The 12,306-nt window shown below is 37.2% G+C and overlaps 3 protein-coding genes across 3 annotated transcripts in view; 2 read left to right on the top strand and 1 right to left on the bottom strand.

The window, feature by feature from the left end:
• The window catches only part of LOC104771549, a 3,629-nt gene extending 3,020 nt beyond the window's left edge, over window positions 1–609 (top strand). The window contains exon 3 of the mRNA XM_010496088.2: window positions 62–609. Within this exon, the coding sequence (XP_010494390.1) occupies window positions 62–483 (422 nt within the window). The 3' untranslated portion in view covers window positions 484–609. The remainder of the gene's footprint in view (window positions 1–61) is intronic.
• Window positions 832–2,521, top strand: LOC104771548 (cytochrome P450 89A2). Its single transcript, XM_010496086.2, has one exon. The coding sequence runs from the start codon at window positions 880–882 to the stop codon at window positions 2,419–2,421; it is 1,542 nt and encodes a 513-aa protein (XP_010494388.1). The 5' UTR covers window positions 832–879; the 3' UTR covers window positions 2,422–2,521.
• Window positions 2,783–5,192, bottom strand: LOC104771547 (alcohol dehydrogenase class-3). The gene is made up of 9 exons (XM_010496085.2): window positions 5,080–5,192; window positions 4,799–4,935; window positions 4,645–4,691; window positions 4,229–4,554; window positions 3,830–3,912; window positions 3,655–3,730; window positions 3,390–3,547; window positions 3,140–3,301; window positions 2,783–3,055 (listed from the first exon to the last, which is right to left on the bottom strand). Exons 1-9 carry the CDS (start codon window positions 5,111–5,113, stop codon window positions 2,939–2,941), a joined length of 1,140 nt encoding a protein of 379 aa, XP_010494387.1. The 5' UTR covers window positions 5,114–5,192; the 3' UTR covers window positions 2,783–2,938.

Raw genomic sequence — 12,306 nt, 5'->3', positions numbered from 1 at the left:
GGCGAGCTTTACTCTATTTACTTCTCTCAACACAGTGGCGGCGAATGGATCGAACCTCAAGATCTTGAGTTCGTAGGAGGAAGTAACAGAGCTGTGGTTTACTCTTCCAAGCATGGTCACGCGAGCTTCGCTACCTCAGGGATGTATCTACAAGGATCTGATTTGCTTGGGATTGGGATAAGGAATGATATGGAGACAAGTGATTTGTTTGTTGATTCGAGTTTGAGGTATGAGATTGTGGCGGCGGAGTATCTCGGAGGAGTTGTGGTGGAGCCGCCTTGGTTAGGTTATATGAGAGAGTGGGGACCGAAGATTGTGTATGATTCGAGAACTGAGATTGAGAGGTTGAATGAACGATTGCCATGGAGGTTAAGGACTTGGCTTGATGCTGTGTTGACGAAGCTTCCGGTTGAATTATCCGGCGAGGAAGGTCCGACGGGACCTAAGGAGAAGAATAATTGGTTCGGCGACGAGAGGTGGTGATATTTTTTTGTATTGGGCTTACGATATGGGCCTGGAGTATTTTATTTCTTAGGCCCATATTCTTGTTTTCTTCTCTTCGTTTGTGATCCGCCGTGCAGTGATTTATACTTGTGGTTTTCTCTCAGAGCTAGACGTGGTCCATCCAACAAAACCATCTCTATCCTTATCTCCCCACCAGTGAGTTGCAACAAACACCGCAGAAACTTTTCCAAATTTTGAAATGAATTAATATTCCAAAGGTTTGACCAAATTATAAAAATATTTTATACGTGAATGGCACGCCCTAAAAATGAACTAATTTACAAGTCCACTTTGGCCACACACGTCTATATACATATCTAGGAATAGAAAGTTAAGTGAGAAGACACGTAAAGTAATAAAAGTTAGAACCCAAAAATGGAGATATGGTTACTGATCTTGGCCTCTCTCTTCGTGTCTCTCTTTCTCCATCTCCTCCTTCGCAGCCGTAGTAGCTCTTCCTCTCTTCCGTTACCTCCTGACCCTAACTTGTTACCTTTCCTCGGAACACTCCAGTGGCTCCGGGAAGGGTTAGGTGGCTTGGAATCCTACCTCCGCTCCGTCCACCATCGTCTAGGCCCCATCGTCACACTCCGCATCACTTCCCACCCCGCCATATTCGTTGCCGACCGTACCCTCGCTCACGAGGCTCTAGTTCTGAACGGTTCAGTCTATGCAGACCGTCCACAATCGGATACAATCAGCAAGATCATCAACAAACACAACATCAGCTCCGGGTCATACGGAGCCACGTGGCGGCTTCTTCGACGAAACATCACCTCGGAGATTCTTCATCCCTCGCGCGTGAGATGTTATTCTCACGCGCGGCACTGGGTTCTTGGGATCCTCTTTGATAGGTTTCGTAAACACAGAGGTGATCAAGAACCGATCGTACTCGTCGACCATCTCCAGTATGCCATGTTTTCGCTTCTTGTTCTCATGTGTTTCGGAGATAAACTCGACGAGAAGCAAATCAAACAGGTGGAGTTCATTCAGAGACTACAGCTCCTTAGCTTGCCGAGATTTAACATCTTCAACATATGGCCTAAGTTCACCAAACTGGTTTTGCGAAAGAGGTGGCAAGAATTTCTCAAGATTCGGAGACAACATAGGGATGTTCTGCTTCCGTTGATTCATGCCCGGAGGAAGATCGTTGAAGAGAGGAAGAAGAAGAGGTCGGAGGAAGAAGAAGAAGAAGACAACAAAGACTATGTACAATCATATGTTGATACTCTATTTGATTTGGAGCTTCCTGATGAGAAGAGGAAGCTTGACGAGGAAGACTTGGTGAGTTTGTGCTCAGAGTTTCTCACTGGAGGGACTGACACAACGGCCACAGCACTACAATGGATCATGGCGAACCTCGTGAAATATCCAGATATCCAGGAGAGGTTACACGAGGAGATCAAAAGCGTAGTCGGGGAAGAAGCAAAAGAGGTGGAGGAAGAAGACGTGGAGATGATGCCGTATCTAAAGGCAGTTGTGTTGGAAGGTCTTCGAAGGCATCCTCCGGGACACTTCCTACTCCCGCACCGTGTCACGGAGGACACTGTATTGGGTGGCTACAAGGTACCGAAGAAGGGGACAATCAACTTTATGGTGGCGGACATAGGACGAGATCCGAAGGTGTGGGAGGAACCAATGGTGTTTAAGCCGGAGAGATTCATGGGAGAAGAAGAAGTGGTGGATATAACCGGAAGTAGAGGAATCAAGATGATGCCGTTCGGAGCAGGAAGGAGGATTTGTCCGGGGATAGGGCTCGCCATGTTGCATCTCGAATACTACGTCGCCAACATGGTCAGGGAGTTCCATTGGAAAGAGGTAGAAGGTCATGAAGTTGACTTGACGGAGAGGCTCGAGTTCACCGTCGTCATGAAGCATCCCCTTAAGGTTCTTGCTGTTCCTAGGAGAAGTCACTAGTTTAATATTCAAAACATGTGCCCTTTGTTTGGTCGAGTCAACTATGGAATTAGAATTTTCGTAAAGTACTTTCTATTAGCTTCGAATAAATCAAAGCTAATATATATATATATATATATATATATATATATATATCTGAAGCAAAGAACAATGTTTCATAAAATCAGGGACGTCTTTAAAATCAATGAAGCGGTAAACGATTTCGAAGATTCTTTTAAACAAAATTTTTCGTTGAGGAAAATTGTCGGATGAATATTATACTATTTCATAAATCTTAACGTGCCAAGACCAAAAATGTACTTCCCGTCTTGGAAATTGGTAGAATCAGAGAATTGGTAGAATCAGAAATGAACAATTATAATGATGCTTTCGGTCTTTAATGAAACTTTATTGAGGGATAAGACAGAGAGACAGAACACACGATTTGAGTCCATTGCTCAGGAAGTCGTCATTACAGATGAAAGACAAAAGTCACAAAAACACAGAGATGAAGCAGAGAGAATCATTGGCGTTGTTATCATTCGCTTGTGTCGAGGACACATCGAAGGCAAGTACCTTCGTGCAACAGATCAAAAGCCTTGTTGATCTCTCCCAAGCTCAGGTTGTGTGTTATGTACTCATCCACTTTAATCTCCTGCATCATTTGAACGGTCAAGTGTTAGAAAGAGAAGAAGATATCAAGAATTGTGTGCCTTAAAGTGTAAAGTTTTTTACTTACCTTTCTCATATACTTTTCTACGAGCCAAGGCACTTGGGTTCGACTCTTGAAACCACCAAAAGCTGTTCCTTTCCACACACGACCTGTCACGAGTTGGAATGGTCGAGTTGATATCTCTTGTCCTGATGCTGCTACACCCACTATCACCGAAGTTCCCCATCCCTGCAATGTCATTGTCTTTAGTTCTTTGCAACATCCTCTTGTCTACATTTTTTGAACACTTTCTTCTGAATGTATATGGATGACTTACCTTGTGACAGCACTCCAATGCAGCTCTCATCACAGAAACATTCCCGATGCACTCAAAGCTGTAATCAACACCTCCATCAGTGAGATCGACAATCACTTCCTGAATTGGCTTGTCGTGCTCCTTCGGGTTCACAAATTCGTTAACTCCAAACTTCTTTGCTGAAATTCCAACCAAGGAATTCAATTATATGAGTAAAACTCATAAGATTTCCAAAACAACTTGAACTAATCCAGTGTTATCAGTTTAACAAGACACGAAGATTTACCAGTTTCATACTTCTTGCTATCAATATCAATGCCAATGATCCTTGAAGCACCAGCTGTTTTTGCACCCTCAGCAACCTATCCATTCACAATTCAACACTTTTAACCAAAATGGTTCTCTTCCTTGCAGAAAAAAGGAATTACGGAAGAACTAAAAAGTTTGAGGCAGTAGCTTACAGCAAGTCCAACAGTGCCAAGACCAAAAATGGCGACATTTGACCCTGGTTCTACTTTTGCAGTATTCCAAACTGCTCCAAGACCTAATAGGACGCAAATACAGGAGATAATGTTAGAGACCATAATGCTCATTTCTATCAGCAAAATGTCAAAAAACTCGAAAAGAAAGAAGAAACGAGCACGGAGTGAGAAAATATTAGGTTCCTGTCGGGAAAGAATAACGAGAATGGTGAAGAACTATGCAGATCAACGTTATCAGCTGATGTTACATTAATACACAGATATGCCAGGACACTCTAAACTAAGCATACTACCAATCACTAAGAAAGAGTAATGAAGTTCCACAAAACAAAAGGAAATGTAGAGGAAGGTGCAACTTAAGAGAGGTTTAACTCTTACCAGTGGGAACACCACATCCAAGAAGGCAAACTTTATCCAAAGGAGCCTGAGGATCAATTTTGGCGACACTAACATCATGAACAACAGTATACTGACTAAACGTCGAAGTACCCATGAAGTGATAGATGGGTTTCCCATTAACCGAGAACCGGGACTTGCGGTCATTCATCATAATCCCAACACCAGTAGCAGATCGAACCTTGCCACAAAGGTTAGTCTTGCCAGATTTGCAGAACTTGCATTCACGACACTCAGCTTGATAACAAGGGATGACATGATCACCAGGTTGAACCTCTGTTACTCCTTCACCAACACTCTCAACAACCCTATTCCCATAAAAACAAAAAACAACCATCTCAACAACGATAAAAGAACCCTAAAAACTGGATTTAGTGATGATTAAACATTTAACATACCCAGCAGCCTCATGACCAAGGATACACGGAAAGAGACCTTCAGGATCCTGTAATCAAACATTTGGACTCAGCCTATTGAGATGACTTAGATTCACTAACAAAACAACTCAATTACAGAGGAGAAATGAATGAAAAATGGAGAGAACAAGCGAACCTTGCCGCTCCAGGTGTAAGCGTCGGTGTGACAAAGAGCAGTGTAGAGGATCTTGATCCGAACCTCACCGGCTTGAGGTGGAGCCACCTGCACATCTTCGATGACAAGAGGCTTGTTTGGCTCGTAAGCCACAGCAGCTACGAAATCCAAAACCAGAGAAAAAAATCACAATCGGAGGAGAGATAGGGTTTTCAAAACATCAGATTCATGTATCGGAAACGCTATAATCTAAGAGGACGAGAGAGAGTGAGTGATGAGGAGGATCGAGGATAAAACAATACCTTTGCATGTGATAATCTGACCTTGAGTCGCCATTGACGCAGGAAGAGATTTTAGAGAGATAGAGAGAAAAAGAGTGAGCAGTGGTGTTTGGTGGCCACTTTGGTGGTGTGTCGTTTCTTCTTTTTCTTCTTCTCATGGGGCTAGAAATGTAATTAACCCTAGTCGGGTCTGGTCGGGTCTGGTCTGGTCGGGTCGGGTCGGGTCGGGTCAAGTCAATAATAATCGAGTGAGAGAAGTCCGATTTTGATTAGCAAGTAGGACCCGAGACACATAATGTCATACGCTTTGGTCCAAATTACAATAATCGATAGATATTTCATCCTTTCAGAAGATTTAAAAAAAAAAAATGTGTCAAAATACATCTTCTGATATAAAGATAGACCAATTCTCAAAGTTTGAGATTATCGCAAGAAGATCTTAACAATTCGAAATAAAAAGAGATTTGTCCACATCCAAAATCAACAAACACTGCATTTGCATTGTCGAGAGAGGGTATCCGAAGTGCATGATACACAATCTACCCAGAGATTTGTCCATAACTGATTTTTTTAATAAATCAAAAGTAACAGCTGCAATAATGTATATATCTTTAAGCAAATGGGCCATCTAACTAAACAATCTAAATTTTAGGGAATTTGGCTGAGAATGCCATTTTTCCACAAACACTTCTCAAAAATGCCAGTTTTTTTATTTACTTCTCTAAAATGCCAATTTTGTAATTGAGGGAAGGTGCGATAAGACCAAATTACCCTTGATCTAAAAACTGAGAAAAATGCATGCGGGAGAATTCAAAAGGAAACTAAATTAGAAGAGAGGGAGACATTAATGCCGATGGGACAGACATTAATGACAACAGAGCTTGGTCCATTAGTTTTTTTTATGGGGTTGTCTAGTTAGGGTTGATTGTCTATTCATGGTAGACATACATCATGTTTGATCTTTTGGATGGAATATGTTTTTTGGAAGTGGGATAGATGAGGATCTAGTTGATGGTGGTTTTTTGGATATGTAAGAGATGAGGAACTACTTGAAGGTTGTATATTACACTCTAAGTTTATTAGTGTCTATCAGAAATGTGCAGGAAAATAGTAGTCCATTGAAAGACAAAATGAAATTGATGTCCATCGCAACGCCGGTTGTGTAATATATTGGCCATATATAAGTAGACTAAAAATTAAAATTCCCCGCAAACTAAATATTTGTTTATCAGACTGCAAAGTTCAACAGATGAATTTAGATAGAGGAAAAATAGACAAAGAGGTTTGAAACAATAATAGTCCATTAGGTATTGAAACAAACGGTTGATAGACAAATGAAAAGGTTGGTAGACAAAACAAAATTTTGATAGACAAAACGAAATGTTGATAGACAAAAGAAAAAGTTGGTAGCCCATGTAGATTTCGAAACAAAAGGTTGATAGACAAAAAAAATCAGACATGTCTACCAGAAGATGGACATCTATTATTGTTGTCCTGAATGGCTTCCTCCGGAGTTGCTTCGCTTTTGCTATTCTTCTCAGGGAACTGGTCCACAGAAGACAAGACATTCCTAAAGTCTTGATCTGACCTGCAATGGGGAGGAGTTTGTAATGTTGTCCACAATGACAGTAACAGGAAATATACAAGATTTAAAAATGAATGCAACAAAAATCCATCACATGTCAACCAGAAGATGGACATCTACTTTTGTTGTTGGGCGTGGTCCACCGACGGCAAAATAGACCCAATATCTGCGTCCTCAGCCTACCTGCAGTGGGGAGAAGTTAGTTTGCTGCAAACTCAAAAATACAAGTTGACCAAATGAATACAACAATCATTCCAACAAAATGTCCACAAGTGAATGGACATATACCTTGGATTCTAGAAGTTGTCTATCGAACAGACAACATTACCAGCGCCTTTGTCGGCACCCGACCTGCAAAGGGGAGAAGTTGGTATGTTGTTAGTCATGAACCAAACATAAAGACGTAAGTGTGATGGACATGTACCTCAAATGTCGATTCTGGTCCATCAAAGGATCATCGTTGCCTGCTGGACCTGCTTCGTTATGAGACCTGCAATAAGAAGCTTTTTTGGCTAACCGGATATGATCTACTACATGATAATAACTAGACAGGAAATGGTGGACATAAAATACATCAGTTGTCCGGAAGGACCATATTTCCAGAGCATGAGTCTTCATCAGACTTGAAATGGAGAATAGTTGGGATACAATTTGAACTAGAGCAAACAGCGACGGCGGATTTCAGAAGATGAAAAGTCTCGACGATGGCTTTTGATTTTGTGAGAAGAGAGAGAGAGCAGGAATAATGAAAATTAGACCATTTGTTCAATGGATCTCTTGGTTACAGTCGCAGATCTCTTTCTATTACCCAATAGTCTTTGATTTTGTGAGAAGAGAAAGTCTCGCCTCTGTCTATTTTATGTCACTTCGTCTCAATATCTCATCTTTTATTAATTTTTTCTACTTAAATTGCTTAAGTATTGCAATCGATAGGGAAAGGATAAAAATGTCATTTTCTTAACTCTTTGTGGCAGGCGGTAAAAGGGATTCAGGAAAGTGGCATATGAGAGAAAGATTGCCACTGTTCATGGCATAATTGACAAATTTCTCTAAATTTTACGCCCACTCGCTGATACAGGAAAAGAGATGAGAAGAGGAGCATGTGTGGCACGTGAAAAGTAACAAGTTGCTGGACACGTGGGTGAAGTTTATTGGCTGAAAAGTTTGTTTGAGGGAGAAATCGGGAGCTGAAGGTTATAAGGGGGAAGCGTAGAACATTTGCAGAATTAACCAGAAAATATTGATTTGTGTAATCTTCTTCTTCTCCAATTATCTCTGTAAACTCTTAGGGTTTGATATTTCATTGTTGTTAGAGCTGTTTCTACTTTTAAGCTCTATCACATGAGATTTGATTTCTCGTTTCTAAAGTTAATCGGATCTACAATAAGTGATTCGCATCTTGATAGGTAAGGGACGCAGATCCTAAGCGTGTTAAGTCATCAGTTATAAGATCATTCGGATCAAGAATAACTTAGTCGGATCTTCATTGGTAAAGGACGCGGATCTTCATTGGTATAGATTGTATTAGGCCTGGGCCGGAGCCAGATATCCGGCCTTTTTGATGGTATCCGGATCCGTATCCGATCCGGCCGGATAGACAGTTCTACTATCCGAATCCGGAACCGAAATCCCGGATATCCGGTTTTCGGTTATCCGATAAAATCTCGGTTATCCGTCGGATATCCGAAATCCGGTTTATTTTGTTAGATGGGCTTCATTTGGAAAACCCAATAAGCAATTGTGAGAGAATAGAAGGGTTTGGCCTTATTTATAGAGAAGAAGTATGACACATTTTTCTTTTATACTCGATGTGGGATAAGTGGACGAAGGAAGGGACAGTTGAAAGGTCCCACATCGACAAAAGCAAAATTTATCTTCTCATATCTGCACTACATATACGTGTTTATTTCACATCTAATAAATATATCTTAAAAATATAATATAATATACATTTGGGCGGATCCAGATATCCGACCCGAATTTTTTTAAGTATCCGGATCCGTATTCGTATCCGGCCGGATAGTGAAATGTAAGATCCGAATCCGGATCCGTTTTACCGGATATCCGGGTTTTCGGATCGGATACCGGATACGGATCCGGATATCCGGCGGATCCGATTTTCTTGTCCCAGGCCTAGATTGTATGCCTATAAATAAAAATAAGTAAATCATAAATACATTAACATAAAATGTGGATATTCTCACGAATATATATTTCCAAAAGAACGATTTGCGAGTATTATATTTTACCTAATTTGTAGTAACTTATTCTAAAATCTTCCAAACTTTCAAAATCGTAATCATTGATAACAATACGAAATCAATTGTTACAAATAATTCTCATATTTTTCAAGTGGCATTCTCTTATGAGATTGATTGACTGAGGAAGACTGAAGAGTTGCATCTTCACCTCTTCCTTTCAACAATTTCCCACTTCTAATTTTTGGTAAAGTGGTCGACATCGTATTTTTTTTCAACCCAAAGTTGTCGTCATTTTTGTTCTTTTTCTTTCTCAAGAGTAAAAGAATACTTTATTACATACTAGATTAGGACCCGCCCGTTGTGCGGGTTTAAAATTTTGAATTAAATTAAATTTCACATAAATATAATAAAATTTGTTGTACGTTATTTATAAGTTTTATGTTTGCTATAATATACAGAATTATATTCATTTACAGATCTTTTATGTATGTTACCATTAAAAGCGTATTTTTTACACATAAATATACTGTATATTACAAATATATTATTTACCACCATCTAGAAAATGTATGTATGAACACACTAATCCAACTATTATATGTCTTTTTACTTTCACTTTTGCATAGTGTTTTTAATACTAAAATTATTGGCTCAAAAAATATTTCGAATAAAAAATATATTACATAGTATACTAATCAATGATGTATCGTCACAATAGTGTACAACCAACCATGGAGAGAACCTCGGCTCCGTCCTTCTCCCTATAGAGAGAACATTGCGTCCGACCTCCTCCAGCATGAAGAGAACTTTGGCTCCACCTTCCTGCTTTAGGGAGATAACATTGTGTCCAACCTCCTCCACTATGGAGATAACCTCGGCTCTGCCCTCCTCATATATGGAGAGAACACGTTCACGTCTTTTAGCTATCTCAAAATGGTTTGCTCCAACAACCAATGAAACTAAAGACCATTTGCTTACGTCATAAAATCTTTTGATAATAACTAATATTAAATTTTCCAATATATTCGTGGTAGTGTTTTTGACACCATGATGTAGCCTTTGTCTCTGGAACGCTCTGACTGCCACCTTGCTTAGTGAGCCCATGTCCACAGGTCCACCTTCTTTAGTGGGCCCCATGTTTACTCCTGGTCCATCCATATCCGACGGCCGGTCTGTTAAGTCTGGGAGGTTTAAAATACTTGTTTACCGACCCTACAAATCACCATATGATATTTTCTTGTGTTTTATCCTCACTCACACAATTCCAACAATGACTTCCCGAAAGGTTATCCATCCTGACACTACTCCAGCTCAAACACGTTTAATTCTGGTGTTCTCTCAGAACCCTTGATCGAAAAGATAAGTACACTTTGGTGACATAGGTTGCCAAAACAATTCTTTTAAAACCTATCTGCAAACCAGGGTGTCACAGTCTCCAAACTCCTATGTATCTATCAACAACAATTTATGTTTTTCCAATCTATTTATCTATGTTTGTTGTAAGCTTGTGTTTGATTAGCCTATTTTACATAACCATTAGGTTGATGAGCTTCTACTTCTTTCTCCCTTTGGGATTGAATGAATGGTAACAATTATGTTTGCACAAAAAATGTCTATGACCGACCAATCAAGGTTGAGAAATTATAAGAAAATTAATTTGATATAAATATAGAAATAATTATAAGCAAGATAATATATGAGTCCCAAATAATTCAAAGGTGACAAGATAAATTAAATACAACAATTTAAAAATACTACATTAAATTTTAAAATACAGATTAAAAAAAGAAAATGTATATATTAATTATTTTTTTGGTCAACATATTAATCTTACCTATTCCAAACTGTAAAAGAAGAAAGTAGGAGAAAATTTTGGTTTAAAAATTTAAGAAAATTTTACCTTTTCATTAAAAACGTTTTACCAATATAACAAAGTTGAAAGTAATATTTTTGAATAAATTATTTTGTTAGATGAAAAATATGAGACGATCTATAGTTATATAGAAGTGAGTATTTACAAAATTTAGAATTAATAATTAACTGTATATTTTCCTTAATCCCATTTCTATTTGTTTGGTAGAATTTATAACTTAAAATTAAAAATAAATGTTATAATTTCAAATTTTATGAAATATATATATATATATATAATCTCCTTATAATTATTAAAATTTGTAATTTTTTTAATTGTTGATAATTCTCTTTTTACATTATTAATATTGTTTAAAACAAAATATTTTGTTTTTTGTTGTAATCTCAAATCTCTCCTATTAACTATTAACTTTTACACATGTCAAAATCTCATATTGATATAAACTTGACACATGTCAAAATCTTATTAATGACTAACTTTCAAAATCCAACTTTATATAATAAGATATCAAACAAAACATGTCATATAAAGCCCAATAGTATAATTACGTAAATGATTTTCAATTTTAAATGTTCTAATATATAGTAATAATATATATGAAATAGTTTAATAGTTTGTAATATATATGAAATAGTTTAATTTCTATATTCTACAATCTTAAAATAATTTTTCAATTTTTATTATTATTAAAACGTCTTTTATCCATAAGTTTTGCAAAATTAAACACGATGAATGTAGACACTTCTCTTATGGGGTTTACGGGACGGGTTTATTACGGGTAAAAATACCAAAATTATTACAAGGCAGGCCTAACGAGATAGATTTGTTCCGCTACACAATCTAGGTCATCTGATTTGAGAAATTTTAATATTTTTGGTGGATTTTATCATGTTTGATAGTTCACAAGACGAGACGAGATGGGTTTAAACTATAAACATGTTACCTTTTTTTTTACTATTTTTTAATGTATCACTACTGATAATAAAAAATATCCGAGCATTTTTTTCTCTATATCGACAAGTTTGGATTATAAATGTTAATAATATTCATAAAAAATACGTTTACAACATAATCTAACACATTCATAATATATTGCAAACTTGATCATAAACTTAGTTTTTGATATCAACCCCGCACGAACGTGCAGGTCCGAACCAAATAACTATTAAAAACGATTTTTACACATTATAAATATTTTACTAAAATATAATATGATAATTAATGATGAACTGTTATCAACATACCAATTAGAGATGCAAAACCAACACCATATGCAATAGAAATTAAAGTAATTGAAATATTTGATTTTGACAGTTTTATCTCGTAATCTACATATTAAAAATAAATAAGTTTATCACTCGGAATGCATTAATCAAGCATATATATAAATATTACAAAAATAATTTTGTATTTGGTATTTTACATATAATTTATGATTTAGGTGGTGTGTGTTTTTATTAGTAATTTAATATTATAATATGATTTCATATATACTAATTAATATTTATCTTGATATTTTGCAATGTATCTTTTATAGTTACTTTAATAAATATATTATTTAAATTATTTATGATAAATAGGTAGAATTT

This window comes from Camelina sativa, chromosome 20, assembly GCF_000633955.1.
Source record: "Camelina sativa cultivar DH55 chromosome 20, Cs, whole genome shotgun sequence".
Classification (NCBI taxonomy): Eukaryota; Viridiplantae; Streptophyta; class Magnoliopsida; order Brassicales; family Brassicaceae; genus Camelina; species Camelina sativa.
The sequence above is the reverse complement of the archived record's forward strand: the minus strand, read 5'-3'. Positions and strand labels throughout refer to the sequence as shown.

Excerpts from the sequence above, each read along its gene's own strand:
- LOC104771548 (XM_010496086.2), top strand. The coding sequence starts at position 880 with ATGGAGATATGGTTACTGATCTTGGCCTCTCTCTTCGTGTCTCTCTTT.
- LOC104771547 (XM_010496085.2), bottom strand. The coding sequence starts at position 5,113 with ATGGCGACTCAAGGTCAGATTATCACATGCAAAG. Across the intron at positions 4,936-5,079 it reads TCAGATTATCACATGCAAAG|CTGCTGTGGCTTACGAGCCA; the intron begins GTATTGTTTTAT and ends TGGATTTCGTAG. Across the intron at positions 4,555-4,644 it reads CTTGGTCATGAGGCTGCTGG|GGTTGTTGAGAGTGTTGGTG; the intron begins GTATGTTAAATG and ends TTATGGGAATAG.